This window comes from Phasianus colchicus, chromosome 23 (genome assembly GCF_987193195.1).
Source record: "Phasianus colchicus chromosome 23, bPhaCol1.hap1.1, whole genome shotgun sequence".
Lineage (NCBI taxonomy): Eukaryota > Metazoa > Chordata > Aves > Galliformes > Phasianidae > Phasianus > Phasianus colchicus.
In genome coordinates this window covers 1,889,362-1,904,505 of record NC_143458.1, presented here as the reverse complement: position 1 = coordinate 1,904,505, position 15,144 = coordinate 1,889,362, and the positions used below count along the sequence as shown (strand labels likewise).

General features: G+C 49.2%; 1 protein-coding gene across 5 annotated transcripts in view; it reads left to right on the top strand.

The window, feature by feature from the left end:
• The window catches only part of CEP164 (centrosomal protein 164), a 44,963-nt gene extending 29,879 nt beyond the window's left edge, over positions 1-15,084 (top strand). For 3 of the 5 annotated variants that reach the window (XM_090123710.1, XM_090123709.1, XM_090123708.1), the window contains 10 exons: positions 396-463; positions 669-876; positions 1,333-1,440; positions 2,449-2,563; positions 3,122-3,487; positions 3,925-3,991; positions 4,536-4,643; positions 5,432-10,468; positions 11,289-11,340; positions 12,495-15,084. In XM_090123710.1, the coding sequence (XP_089979836.1) occupies positions 396-463; positions 669-876; positions 1,333-1,440; positions 2,449-2,563; positions 3,122-3,487; positions 3,925-3,991; positions 4,536-4,643; positions 5,432-5,531 (1,140 nt within the window). In that variant the 3' untranslated portion in view covers positions 5,532-10,468; positions 11,289-11,340; positions 12,495-15,084. The remainder of the gene's footprint in view (positions 1-395; positions 464-668; positions 877-1,332; positions 1,441-2,448; positions 2,564-3,121; positions 3,488-3,924; positions 3,992-4,535; positions 4,644-5,431; positions 10,469-11,288; positions 11,341-12,494) is intronic. The other 2 variants (XM_090123711.1, XM_031599904.2) reach the window with 1 other exon arrangement.
• The last annotated feature ends 60 nt before the right edge of the window (positions 15,085-15,144 follow it).

The following is a 15,144-nucleotide window of genomic DNA, read 5'->3' as shown; positions in this document are numbered from 1 at the left end:
CCTTGTGAGATCTGAGGCGGTAACTTTGTGAAAATTCCAGCCTTGGCTCTTTCTGCCTAAGCTTGTTTCAGACGCATTGATGCATTCTTCTTTGCCGGAAGACATCAATGTTTTGTACTCCTTCTTGCTTTCTGCCTATTATTAGGGGAAAAGGAGTGTGGGATGCCTGAGTGCCCTTGAAGTCAAAAGCAGGACTTGAGTCAGGGATGGAAACGTCTCTTATTTCTTAAAATATCACATAAAAAAATATCCCCAGCACTAGTCTTGGATCAAAGCAATAATACAGTGACGTCATCCAGACATCCATTTTTGCCCCTAATTTGATTCTAATGGGGTCCTAGGGTTCAATTTTCTTGTGCATATCTATTAGTTTTTGAAGTGTTTCCACTCTTCAGCATTCATCCAGAGAGCCTGCTTCCCCACCTTCTCAAAGCCATGAAGACAGCAACTTCCAATTTGATCAGTGAGTATCTGTATACCAGCTACTTCAGAAAATGTGGTTTTCTTGTTTTGTTTTTTTTCCTTGGGTTTTAGAAGCGAATGTTTTTGCTTGAGTTTTATATGTATATGCATTGCATATACAATTTATTTTGTGGGAGGGATCTGCATGAGGCTTGCTGGATGGAATGGCTGGCACAGAAAGCCAGAATTGTACCTGTTTCTTATAGAGTCAGGAGCTACATCTCTGCTGAAGGAATCTCCATCAGAAAAGCCAAAGAATTCCTGGTGCGTCAGACCCACTCCATGAGGAAAAGACACACAGCACTGAAAGCTGCAAAGCAGCAGTGGCACCAAGATGTGCAGAAAGCACAGGAGGTGGTGCAAGATCCTGACAACTCCCAGCTCCTGGAGGGAATGCGCAAGAACCTGGAAGAGGTGAGTCACTGAGCACTGGCAGGCATCCATCCCATCAGCAGGGACGAGTTCACAGTTGTAGCTCTGTAGCAACTTTGCTCTTGCTTGAAAACTGATCCTTGAGTACTTACCAGTTCTGCTGATACATCAACCAAAGACAGGGAAAAGCTCTTAATTTCCTTCGTTGACAGAGCACTCCTGTTTGCAGATTTTTGCTGCAAAGCTGTCAACTCTGTTGGATGCAGGATTAGGAAGTGACACCCCTTTTTCCTTGGAGTGATGTTGCCTTGTTCTTTCCCTTCTGCACATTCCTTTTTGTTGCTCTGTAGGACTTGGGAGCGGTTTTAATCCAGCAGCATGATTTCTTGTGCCAAGTAGAAGTGAGATGGTGAAAATCACCATGACCACTAAAGTAGATAATTTCCTGTTGTTCTTGGGTAATTTTCCTCCTCAGCACTGCTATTTGATCCACTGCAGGAAGCCAAGCAGCTGGACAAGATGAAGTCGGCTATGCGGAAAGGACAGGTGCTGCTGAAGAAGAAGGAAGAGAAGCTAAGCCAGCTGGAGTCCTCCCTGTTGGAGGAGGTAAGCACAAGCATCCTGCTTGGACCTGCCCAGCTGCACTCCCAGTTTGCAGAGCTGTTGGCCTCCTCCCATAGGCAGGAGTCTCTGCAGAGCTTTTGACTGAGTTGTGCTTTGAGAGCAGAGTGATGGGTCTGTGAGAAGAGTGGGAGAGAGTAGGCGAGACAAAGAGCTGGAGAGAATGACTGTGGTGCACATGATTCACCAGGTCTGAGGTTTGAGATGGAGAGTTTGTCCCATGATTGCAGCTTGCCAGTCAAGGCTACTGGCATCAGGGCTTGAGTTGGTTGGAAGAAAATCTGCTAAATGAGCCCTCAAAGCTTCTTAGATCAGAAGCAAATCTATGTTAACACTGATATGCAGATTACAATATAAACTGAACTCTAATTAGAGTTGTTAGACATCTTATTAACTGTCTGTAACTTGGGCGAGATGGCAAATATTTCCCTTTGCTGATGACATCTGGACTCAGCATTAAGCATATGACCTACAAAGCAACCTGAAAAATCTGCATGATTTTTGCCTAGGGAGAACGAGGGCAGGTCACCTCATGTGAGGTAGAATCCACTTTACTTTCCTTTTCAGGACAGACCTTGGAACTTGTCCAGCTCTGCTTGTGAGCATGCGGCCTTAGAGCAGCAGTGTAAATGTAAATGCAAAAGACTTCTGGTGGTCAAGCACTTTCTGTTGGTGCAAAGAGATGACCCAGCCATGCAAGAACTATAAGGCATATTTGATGCACAGAACATTTTGACTTCTGCCTGGAAGGGATGGTTCATGCAGCTGTTAAATTTGGCCTCCAGTGAATGCATGTGCCTTTTTCAGAGACCACACACTCTCTTTACTATTCAGATGTTGCTGCTGGAGTCTCAAGACTCTTTTCACCTGTTCTGTGCCTGACCATGCAGTCCTGCCTGTGTAGATGAGCTGTAAGCTGTAAGCAGTAGTCCAATGGCTTTGCTGTTGCAGAGACAGAAAGCAGGTTTTGTTTGCAGTGTTTCCCTTAATCAGCTTTCAGATGAAGATACACTGAAGAGTGTTGCGTGCAAGAAGATGGTGACTTTTGATCTCAGCAGCTCTGAGGACACAAATAGTATATCCAGTGCAAACATACATCTGCCAAAGTGTAAGTTTCTGACTGGTTTGATACTCTGTGCTCAATGCTTTTGGCACGGTCTGGCTTTCTCTTTTGCCTCTCAGTTGTATCTAAAGCTGTTCCTGTTTTCATTTGAGTCTAAGGCAGCTTTGCTACTTATGACTGAGACTGCTCTGTATATAACATTTTGCTTGAAAAACTTATTTCCTGCCTGTAGCAGTGTATGAGAGGGATGGAATCTGTGCATGAACTTGCCTCTTAAATCTGCCCTCATTTTTACTGTGGAGTGCAAAACATGGCTTCAGCTGTTCCTTCTCTGCTGCTACAGAGCTGTCATGCTCTGTCAGTGTCCAGGCTTTCTCCTCACATCTCTGTGAGAAGTTGGTGCAGTTTCCTATGTCTGCTGCTTGTGCTTTTCTATTTGCCTTCTGTTTCTTTCAAATGAATCTTTGTCTCTAGTGCTCTGTCTCACTGAGCAGAGACTGATCAAACTCAGCTCACTGTGACACAGCACAGAGTGAGTCTCCTGATAAGGAGACAGTGTCTCCCTCACCTACCTGATGATCCCTTTTTTCCCTTCTCTACTAGCTGACCTGAGAACAGAGGTACAGATTGCCCTACAGCAGGACAAGATCCAGTACTTGACAAACTCTGTGCAGCACATCACCAATGAACTGAATGGGGTCCTTGGCGTTCTGAGTTCTCTGAACACCCTCCAGCCCCCACTCTTCACTTCAACACAGGTGCCCCTGCAGGTTCCCTGTGACAGCATTCCTCTTTCTACGTATTCCACCTTGGCAGGATTGCAGGCAGGTGCCTCCTCGAGGTCCTCTGCTGGGATGTCTGTGCCCGACCAGTGGGCCTGGGGCACTGGGCTGAGCTCCAGCCGCTCCTTCGTGGCTGAGCAGTCAGTGGACCGTTTTCTGGCAGAGAAGTGGCACAAGTACTTTCCAGGTAGGTTTCCTGTCCTTACACCATCTCATTGTTTGCTTACGACTTCTGATTTCAGTCCTGTGTGTTCTTTATCAGCTCATCATGCCAACCTGTACTGCTGTTAAGAGTAGTGTTAATAAGATCGAGAGCCTCATTCCAGGCAGTACAATATATGTCCAACCATGTTATCCTGCCTCTAGAAAAGTTTGGCCTCTGACATACATGGGAGAAAAGTTATTAAAGAAATGAGCAAAAAGGAATCCAGATCTCCCAGAAGCCTCCTGTTGGTTAGAGATAGGGTTCAGCATCTCAGTTTCCTTTATAACAACACTGAGATCTTGGCAGGTTGTTCCACTTGTAGGGACAGCGTGTCCGTAACAGGAAAGCAAATGCATTCAGATTATAAAGCGTGCTGATTTTTTTGGTGCGGGGACCTGTATTTAATGTCTGTTTCCCAGGTGGGTTCCCATCATCCAGTGGAAGTTCTGGTCCTTCAGACAACAAGCTGGGATATGTACCTGCAGGGTAAGTGTCTTTTCAAGTGTTCTTTTTTTCATTGTATTGCCTTTATTTGCCTGGAATAATTTTTAGATTAGCTGATTTTCTTACCTACTTGTTCAGTGAAGCAAATTAGATATTAAGAAGATAAATTAGATATTGTTGGTTACTCACTGCCACATGCCTTGAGACAGCAGCTTTATTTCAGAAGCCAGAGTTGTGCAGCTAACACTGATCTCAGGAGCAGAATCCAAGGGTGCCAGCTGTCTCCAGGCAGAACTCTGGCTGGCTCTGCTGTGGCAGGTGACACTGGAGGGGTGACACTGCAGGCTGCCTGTCACCTGAGCCTTTCTGATGCTACACAGGCTGAAGGAAGGACAGCAGCCTGGTGGGATGGGGGCTGTTGCTGCTACAGCTCTCCTTCGTGATGTGGTTGGGGAGAACATTAAGAGCTCAGAAGAGGTTGCTTGCTAACCTTGGCTCTTTCTTTAGCTATGCTTTTTCTCATCTCTAAGTTTGTTTCTGTCTAAGCCTGTTTCCCACTTCTCCTGTCTTTTTTCTCTCTCAACAGTGAGCAGATGCGCGTGTTCCAGAGCCGTGAGTCAGACAAGATGAGTATTCAAGGAATGATTGAGACCAACAAGAAATGGCTAGAAGACTTCAAGAGTGATTCAAGGGTGTATCCTTTGCCTGGGTCTGGTCTCTAATTGTAGTCCAGCTTCCTGCAGCAGGTAGGAGGAAACAGCAGGAGGTGAATGAATCAGGAGCCACTAAAGGATTGAACAGCAATTTTGAAGCCTTAGCCTCTATTTTAGTGTCCAGTTCTGCAAAAGAATGTTGTTTAGTAGTTGGAGCACGAGTGACCTGGTTTTTTCATCTTTAAGCTGTACTTACCTGAGAGGTTCTCCTTCCCTTTTCCCAGTTGCGTTGTGAAACACAACAGTTTGAGACAGTAATGTGAGAATTTTGCCTGCTGTTGTAGGCATGCGGTTGGTGCAGTTGATACAGGCAGCCAGGTGTGAGGGAGCCATGAGTGCAGCCAAAGCTGTGTGTGGCAGTTGTGACTTGCAAGCTGAGGTGGCCACATGGCTGTGCAGGGCTCCCTAGTGGAGCTGCCCTGTCTGGCTCAATTTGGAGATGTATAAGTGAGTGAAACCTAATGGGAATGTTTCCAGGTTTGTGTTGTAACAGCATTATGCTGGGGCTGTAAGTATCTCCTTTGCAGTGTACACTGATATTAGCAGCAAATCCCTCAGGCCCTCTGATAGCGCATGCTGTCCTGAGCACAGTGCTCCTTTGAATTCCATAATCCCCCTTTAATTCCATTTGACTTGGATGCAGAGGGCTGAAGGCAGCACGTGTGCGTGAGGCTGGTTCCTGCCCCTCAGTACCTGCCCTGTCTCCTGGCTGTGCTCATGCCTGCTAATCTCTTGTGTAAGCCATGCTTTTCCTTAACCCAGCTGTCAGACCTCTTTTCCCAGGTACAGAGAAGCCCCCTGCCAGCAGCTCCAGCCTACTTCAGCTAGGGCTGGATGAAAACAGACAAATTAAAGTGTACCGTTACTGAAAGGTGGGACTGGATGTTTTCAGCCCTCGACTCTGGGCACAGGACCTGGAGAGATGATAGCTGGGGGCTGTGCAGTCTCCCTAATGATGCGGTGGGTTTTGGTGATACCCAGCCATCTCTGTCTTTGTGCTGTGCCCTTGAAATAAAGTCTCTTTACAAGACAGTGGAGGGAGGAGGAAGTGAACTTCCCAGGTGGATTCTTCTAATCCTGTAATGTGTCCAAATATACTTTATAGACTGTTTAATCCAGTGGTGAAATATCAGGGCTTCAATAAATCAACAGTTCTCTCATTAGTATTCTAGAAACTGTGAGACATAGCTGTGAATCATGGAGAACTTTGAGTAACTGGTCAAGGGGGAGGACATGAATCTAGCTGAGACTTTGCTAGAGGAAATGTATCAGGAAATGAGCCCACACTGATGCCCAACAAATGCTTAATTACAGATGAACCAAGTCATCTGGCTTCTGTGGCGAGTGCATGAGCAGGGGAGAACGGGCAGTACAGTGGCTATAGAATTGGGAAACAGCAGATTTTGACTCTGGGAAATGTTCCTCTCTTCTGGTGTGGAAACAATAGGAACAAAACCAAGGGTGGTTTTCATGGCAGATATTGTAGGAAAGAGTTCCCTGCGTCCTCCTCTTTCTGCCAGGCTGGCCAGAACTGTGCAACTTAACTGTGCTATGGGAGCTCAGCTCATGTATTACAAATGTGCTGATGGCAACACGGAGCAGGGATGGCAGGAGAGCACAGAGCAGTGTCTGCTGGTGCAGGCAGTGCTGGGGAACTCAGCCTAGTGTGACTGCGAGGAGACAAAGCCCCATCTGCATCCTTCCCTGCCCTGGGGAGTGGGATCTGGAGCTCAGCAGCTGGGGCTCTTCCTGCACAGCAGGGCTGCGTGGCAGACCTGAGTGCTGGGGGCTGGCCTTGATGCTTGGAGCAGCTCTCCCAAGACCTTGAAACAAGGCTGGGAGCAGGGCTGAGGGGTTGACACACGTTGTGCTCCAATGTGAGCTCACACCTCAGCAGGTGGCTGTGGTTGTGGTGCTTTGGATGGGCTGCATTCAGAGCACAGCAACGTCCTGCTGGCATGCAGAGGTAGGAGGGGGCTGCTGGAGCCAGAGGGCTGGGAGAAGTCAGGCCGTGCTTTCATACTGCTAAGTGGGGAAAGTGGTATTTGGTTGTTTTATCAGTCATTCCTCCGAGCTGACTTTAAATATTTAATGCTTTAAAAAAATGCTGTACCATTTGCTATTTTGTCTGATGAGAAGTCTGCGTTTCAAGGGATCCCATCTGTGAGAAATCAGCTTCAAAGTCGCTTTCTCTGGAGACAGCCGATGCGGGGAGGATGGCGAAGTTGCTGCTCTTCACCCTTCAGTGCTGTTTGTGCTTCTCAGTGTGGCTAATGATGTGCAGCAGAGTAAAGCACAGCTCCCCCTCCTGCTCTGCTTCCTGGCAGTTGTGCACTGGCACAACGTTGCAGCGATTTGTGCTGGCAGGGTGGCAGGGGAATGTTTACATGCAAATAGAAATATATTTTTGATGAACATTTTAAAACTCTCAGGAAGAATGTCCGTATTTGCATTTATTTTTATTCTTTTGGGGCTGAACTCCTTAATATTTTCTAAATTCCTCAGCCAGCCTTTGTCGTGGGATCTTCTGCAGTGGGTAGCATCACACTCCCAGCTGGGCTGAGCTGGGAGACCTCATGTGACCACAGGGAATGGCAGCTGTGTGGGGCAATCCCTTTTCCATAGGAAGGGATGGATGGAAATGCAGATTTCCTGTCTGCTGTCAGATTATGCCAATCCCTGTCTGTAGGGATTTTGCTTTTGGTTTCCCAGCTATTGGTGGAACACGTGGCAGAATCTCTGGTTATATTTTGGACTTCTGGCTCCCTGAAGGTGGGGGGAGGCTGTCAGCATGGTGGATGCTGTACCCAAAGCCGTGCAGCTGAGCTCAGTCTGCATTCTGAAAAGCATATATTGGTAGTGTGGGGGAAGCGCCTGCTTTCTTAGCAATAATACATTTTGAAACATGTTTCTTCTTCCTGTTGAAACTTGTGATGGCTGTATCTGGTTTTGTAAGCAAATTAAATCAACACGAGTCTGTTTTGTATGAGGTGACGTTTGCGGCTTTATTTTTCCTTGCTGAGCCATCCAGTTGTAGCCTCGGATAGCCAGCTCGTACTTACCTTTCACATCTTCCCCTCGCTTTTCTCCAGGCTGCTTCATGTTTTGTCTTGTCAAGGTCATCTCTGGCAATTTTTAAGACCACTTCAGCTCGCTGTAGCTTTATTACCATTATTCTATTAAGTATCTGGCCACGGTAGCAAACGCAGGAGCAGATAGAAAGCTGAAAAACAAAACTACAAAAGCAATTCTTCACGGGGCTCTCAGCCAGCAGGACAGCTTTTCATGAGCTTGTATCCTGCCCTTTTCATAAAACTGTCATCCAGACTCATTACAATGGTTGTCTCCCTTCTGAGCTTCGTGTCAAGGCTGTGAGCCGGGCTGTGTGCCTGCAGAGCAAGGCCAGCCCTGCGGGAGGTGCAGGAGGGGTCTGGGTGCTCTCCTGGCTGCTTTGTCCCTGCCCTTGTATCCTGGGATGTGTCACCCTGCTGGGGAACAGGGCCTGGCTCTGGGGCTGCTCTTGGATCACATAAATTGGGTTAAAAGTGGTTAACTTGCAGCTGCTGTTTGAAGTCCTGTGCTGCTGTGTCGCTGGGTAACGTACCACCAAGGAGGGTTGGATCTGTGCTGTCCTCTGCCCATGGTTTGGTCCTTTCCCCTTCCCACCACCTGCCAGCAGCCGTGGGACTCCACAATCCCTCTGCACGTTTGCTCCTTTGGGACTTTTTATTTCAAGGTGATCTGGTTAAAAACTCAGCTTGTCTTATCTCTAACACTGGAGTGAAGGCTCCAGTGCTGGGGGACTGCAGAAGTGTAACGGAGGCAATGACAGAAGTGATGGGGAGAGGGAGTTCAGCACCTGTCCTTGTTTTTCCACCTCTGACTTGAGCGCAGCTGGAAATCCCAGGTTCAGATGGATGGGGATGGGAGGGCTCTGGCAACTGTAATATGATTTGAGCTCCTGGTATGGCAGCAGCAAGATACAAAGACAAATGTGGTCTTGGGATGCGCGAGGCACGCAGACACACGGAGGGGCTGCGCTGCTGCTGTGCACAGCTGTGCTCTGCATGCAGGGGGCTGGAAGGAAGGCAGGCAGTTGCTGCTGTACGTGCTGGGTGGCGAGGGGAGCTGCTGAAGCTGAAGGACAGATGAGGTGCAGGAATAATCTGCTGGCCGTGTAGAAATGGTGGGTGATAGCTAGATGCACGTCCTTAAGAACAAAACACAAACCACCCCCAGACTTTGAATTACATGTTGTGCTGCTCGGCCATAGCAAATGCAAAGGTTGTTTTGGTGGAGCACTGTAAGGGCTGAACCCAGTGCTGAGCCACAGACCTAGCATGCTGTTGAGCCCAGGTAATAACTGAAGCAATCAAGTCTCTTGGTTCCTTACAGCTCTTCTGAAGCAGCTGCTGGGCACAGAGCACAGGATGGCACTGAGAAACCCAAATTCACGTCTGAACTCTGCATGCCTTTTGTGTTTGGGAGGCAGTGCTGTCATCCTGCTGAGAAGCAGTCCAAAGCAAAGCCATGGGTCTGGGGTGTGTGAGTGTGCATAGGTCTGCATAGGTATATAAGGAAGAAGAGGATTTGCTTTTCCTGGAATGCTGGTACTGCATGTGTTGGAGAAATTCAACGATTAGAAGAGCAAGAGGACAGTGCATGATTACGGTGCCAGAATGAACACAAGCTGTAAGCTCATTAAGGAGCTTGGAGTCGGCCTGCTGGAGGAGGGGACGCCTCAGTCACTGCTGCTCAGAGACCACAGTGCATCACTACCAGAGCTTTGGCTCCCCAGGACAGTGGGAGACCCTTGGAGACTGTAGCCATGCTGGGGACCCTGATGACAGCACTGTTTTTTGTGGTGAGAGCATTTGGACAGGTGAGTTGGAGCTGGCAGCAGGTAGGATTTAATGCTTTCTGTCTTATTTCTAGAACTGTGGGTGTTGTTATCTTGTCAACTCTAAGCTAGTTTGAGCACGTTTGAATTTCTGTGGCTGTAGCAAAGTAGATTTATCAGCTGCTTTGCAAAGAACTGCAAAGTGCGGGTACCTAGGCTTTCCAGTCTGGTGCACTGGTGCTGCAAATGGGGAGTGAATCTTGGAGCTCTTTGGGCTGGGGAGGCAGGAAAACCACCCCGTTTGCTGCTGGGGGCACCTGACCCTACAGCAATACCTTGGAGCTGGGGGAAGAGGATGAGGGTTCCATGCTTGTCTGGGGGGACACATCCTAAAGCCCCCTGAGCAGGAGGGTCACCTGAACTTAACACAGTGCCACATGGCATCAGCTTTATCCATGACATCTGTGTTTGCTTTCACGACTTGCTTAGCTTTAGTTCTTGTCATTTAAGAACTCAGCAGCACAATCTGCTTCCTTTGTATCTTTCCTTCCTGACCTGCTGCTTGTGACCCTGTAGTCATCTCTGATGGCAAGCATGATGTCAGGTGGGAGGAGGAAAAGGCAGCAAGCATTCTCGTGGGCTGTGAGTCTCACTGGCTGTGCACTGTGGGACCAGGACCTGTGAGAGCACCCAGTGAGAACTGCCCATCAACGTGGTGCCAGGATGACAAGCTGAGCATCACCACTGTTAGCAAGGGTGTGATCAGTGGTGATGTGCATGCAGGAGCAGCTCTTCCTGTTGCTCATCCACTTCTCCCCCATTCTCTCACCTGCTGCAAATCCTCTCTCCATCCAGATCGGGACCAGCCTGTTCCAAGAAGAGCCCCTGCCATACCTTGTGTACCAGCCCCTGCCCTGGCAGATCCAGTGTGTGACACAGAGCCGCCGCACCAGCCGGGACAGTGATGTGAGTGCTGTATTTAGTCAGAGAAGGCAACTGCTAGGGAGGAGAGGGCTTGTTTGCTGGCCCTTGTGCAGCCCTAGGCCTTTCTCTGGGCACCTGTTGTACCCAGAGTGTGCTGCCAGGCTGCCTCACTGGTCTGTGCTGGCATTGGGAGGCCCTTGATCGGTATGTATGGAAAGTAGGGTGCCTGGCATGCACAGGGCTGCAGCGAGGGCAGGGATTGGTGCAGAGCTCAAATAAAGAGCAGCAAACATCTGTTAACCAAACAGTCTGCTTGGAACAGAAGGTTTGGGCAAGGGGGAGAGATTTGTTCTTTCCCTTGAAAGACAGAGAATGGGGTAATTCTGGGAGGCAGGGCATGCTGAAAAATGTAGGATGGTGTTTTCAGCCAAACTCAAGCTGTTATCTTGCAGGGATGAAGATGTTCCCTAGCAGACCTGACATCCCAGGGGCTCTAGCACTGTGATAGGGTTTGGAGCTGAGGAAACCAACCCAGCCAGTCTGGTTCCATGCTGGTTTGAAATGCACCCCTAGTGAGGTTAGGCTGTGCCAGTGTTCATCCTAAGGTGTTCCTAGCAAGTCTCACAGATCAGATTTTTGATACAGAGCTCTTCTTTTTGCTTCTCCTCGGAGGACTTCTCACAAATGCGAATTAATTAATCACTGCTCTGTAGGGTTCTTTAAGGGAACAGTAAGTATTTTCAAGTTTCCCAAAGGGAATGGATAGCAGACAGCTCAGTGGAGCCCTGTCCCATTCAGTGCATCCCCGCTGGCTGGGAAGGACTGCTCCCACTGACTGCATTTCTGTTCTGTGCCTTTCTAGAGAGGCAGGAGCTCACGTCACAACAGCATCTACTCAATTTCTGGAGATAAAGGTGAGTGTGGAGCTGGGGGGAGGCAGTGCTGTCCACGCAGACAGCAGCACGTGTGTGTGTTTGATCCCTGCCTCCCCCTTCCCATGCAGCCTGCCCCACTGGAACACGTGGCTCAGGCTATCCCCCACTTTCCCTCCTCCCTGCTCTTCTAAGACTTCCAGCACTCAGCAAATAGGATTTGTCTGCTTCTATTCTCAGTGCAACCCCGTCCAATAATCGGATGAAGGCAGGTACAGCGATGCTGGGGTGGGTGCTGCAGCTCACCCTGCACACCCCTCAGTTAAACAGCTCTGTCTCACCTGGCCGCTGCGTTGGGGTTTTCATTGCTGTGATCAGATGAAGGGTCCCTAAGGCTCCCTGGGCTGGCGGTGGCACTCGTTTTGGTTCAGCAGTGGGCTGTTATTGATGGGCTCTGTCACTGCTGAGCCTCGCCGAGCTCCTCCACCCGGTGTATTTCTCACAGAGCTGTCAGCAGCCCACACAGCTGGGGGTTGGGTTCTAGAAACTCACAGCTCTAAGTGCCCCCAGCGGCTCCCCAGCCTCTGGCATTTGATTTTTGCAGCGGGCAGGATTTACAGCTGACGATGTATCTTGTTAAGCAGGGCAGGAGGGAGCCGATTCCCAACGTGGACTTTTTTATGTATCTTTTTACTTCGCAATTTCTTTTAGGATGTGAATAAAAATGGGTTCAGGTGACATTGGTGAGTTTATACAGCAGCATCTGGCATCAGGATTCCTGATCGCTGCTCGGGGGGTGCTTAGCAGTGACACAGTCGGTTAAAAGAGCACTGCTGAGTGGCTTTGATTCAGTTCCTGTTGAATTTCACAATACTTCCCTAATGCCACATTAAGCGTGGAGTGGGGAGGGCTCCCATTTATCAGCATGAGAGCTTTATTGCTGTACAGCGCCGGGCTTTTTTTTCTAATCTTATTTGTGTGTGTGAAAGTAAGTGAGTATCATACGTGGTGATTAAACGTGGGGAAGCTGAGGTCTTTGGGGAGTAAAGCTGTGTAAATAGAGGGCTTAGAGCTGCCGGGAAGGCTGGGCTTTTCTCTGCCTCCTGCTTCTCTGCTCTTCTGTCCCTGTGTGTGCTGGTGGGCTCACAGCTTCCTGATGTCCCTGTGCTCACGGAGCTCTTTGGTTCTCACCATAGGCAACGTGACCCCCGATGCCAGCAGTGAGGGCAAATTCTTCAGTGATCCCTCTGAGAAGGCAGCTCTCACCATCCAGACCCACTTCAGGAGATACCAGCAGCAGAAGCAGGGGAAGAAGTAGCTGCCTTGGCCGTCGTGCCCTGCACCGTCCCTCCTTTTGTGTGTTATGTTCCCCAGCGAGATTTGTGGCCGTGGTGACCCTGTTACCTAGCTCTTGGTGTGTGTAGATTGTCTGCTGGTCGCTGAGATCTTTTTCTTGGTGGCTCCTTCCCCGGACAGCGTTGCCTTGAAGACCGAGGTGCGACCACAGGGCTCCTGGTGGGAGCCTGACATCCATGTGGCAGAGCTGGCATTTGCCAGCCTTGGTGGAAGCACAGTGCTGGGAGCTGCAAGACTGAGATGGGGGGAACAGGGCACAAACAGCTAAGAGCAATTTGCAGCAGTTAAGCATCCAGATGGGGCTCTTTCTCATCAGCTTCAGCCCTCCTCCGTGCCTCTGTTTTGGGCTGGAGCTGAGGCAGGGCAGTCACCTCTCCTTCCCTTCCTCTTGGACCTGAACAGGGATGTCCCCCAGGCTGTGTGCTTCAGGCACTGAGGGAGCAGGAGGTGTGCTGCGTGCTGTGACCTGGTTTCTTCTTTTCTTGGGGAGTATTGGGGGTCCTGGCTTCAGAGTGGGGCTGGGGATGAGATTGTGTTGGGGCTGCTCCTTTCCCAGGCAGCCCCCTACCACCTCAGGCTTTGGCTTAGTTGTCAGCCTGTTGTTTTGCCCTCTCTTTTGTTCCAGAGTTTTGCAGACCACAACACCTGTTCCACATCTGGCAGGGACAGGACCTGAGGTACTCCTGATTTACAGCATCCATTTTTGAGTGCTGGCTTTAGGATGTTGCAGAGTTGTTGAGAAAGAGGAGAAAATGAAAGCAGAGGTAGGAGGTGCCGGACTGGGAAACCAGGAAGTGTTTGAGAAGCAGGTGAAGAGATCCAGGAGCTATAGCACAAATGGAAGGGCCAGGAGGTAGAGGAGATGCTGACTGTGAGCAGTGATGCTCTGACCACTGGAACGTGTTCTCAGCCGCCTTTTTGCTGGGTCTGATGCCAGAATTTCTGTACAGAGCTGCTGATGTTGTGTCCTTCACCCCCTGCCTCGTTGCTGTGCAAGGCAGTGAGCTCTGGGACATCCTGGGGAGGGTCTGCAGCTGTGGCAAAGTGGAGAGGGGTCACAGGGAGTGGAGGGAGTGCTGGAGTGGCATGCTTGCCAAGCACCAGGAATTTGGCCTCTGTTAATGAATGCAAAGCTACAGTCTGAAACTGCTGGGGAAGGTGAGGTGGAGAATTCTTGCTAAGATGTAGAAGGAAATCTGTGCTAGCCGATTATAATAAAGACTTTGTAATCTGTTGTTCTTTTTATCTTGCTAATCCACTTACTCTCACAGCTGAGAACACACTTGCCTTTTCTTGCCTCTTCTATTTCAAGTCTGGGATTGACGTCTCAGAGCTGCTGCATGGTTGCCTTGCTGTGACACAGCTCTGGGATGGGCTCTTGGCTCCATGCAAACTCTGCACAGGGTTTGATGTCTAAAATACACTTGAACAGTTTTTGCACTCTTAGAAACATGTAGAAAAAGGCTGATTTGCTTTTCCTTGCTTTCCACTGATTTTGGGGAGAGTCAGAGGGGACAGGAATGGTTTCATTTTACGAAAGCTGCAAGGCAGACCTGATGTGGGGGTGGGCTGATGAGGGCAGAGCTGCAGCCTCTGTGTTGTGCATCCATGGGAGCAGCTGTCCCTAGTCACTGCGTGTCTACCAGCCTCACTGGCTCTGTCACATTGTCCCTTCTTGTCTCCTTACCTTATAGCAAGCCACATACACTATTTCAGGAGCTGCATAACGTGACCTTCAGCATTAAGTTGCCATGAAATCCATGTCTTCCTTGCATGCAAGTTGGAAAACTTGGCATATTGTCTCCAGCCACCTGTTAAAACTGAAGGAGAAAAGCGGTGTAGAAGTAAATGCCATTCACAACAGCTCTTGGGATTTGTGCTTTAAGGAGGGGCATTCCTGTCCGCCCCCAGTGCTCCTTGGCACAGGGCGGCTCTGCCAGTCACCAAAGCTGATGAAAATAGAGGAAATTGTCATTGCAGCTCATTTTCTGGGTCTCCCCTCCATAAAACCCGCTGCTGCCAAGGCAGCTTCCAGCTTCACTGGGTTTAAAGCGTTGTAGGACTCCAACAAGCAGATGGCAAAGGGGGATGTGCTGAGCAGCAGCAGCAAGCAGAGGTAATAAGGGGTGAATGAGAGCCCAATGCCAACAGCATTGGCATCAACTGTGCCCGCTGCTGCCCTCCCCATCCTGGCCCACGCTCAGCCACCGCAGAACACCCAGCTATAAACATAACCTTTATTGCACACAGCGCTGGTTTTTTTTTCATAGAAAAAGGTATTAACACATAAGCATTTGCAAATTGAAGCAACTCCTGTTGTTTTCAGAACAGTAAAATAGCATGCAATGTCTTGGAGACGTTCCTTTGTCAAAACCACCGACGAGATCAGGGGGGGAAAACAAAACAAAAGAAAAGAAGTCGCCGAGTCTTTCCTTGTGCCCCTCTCAAAATGATGTGAAATATATATATGTTTACATATATATTATATTT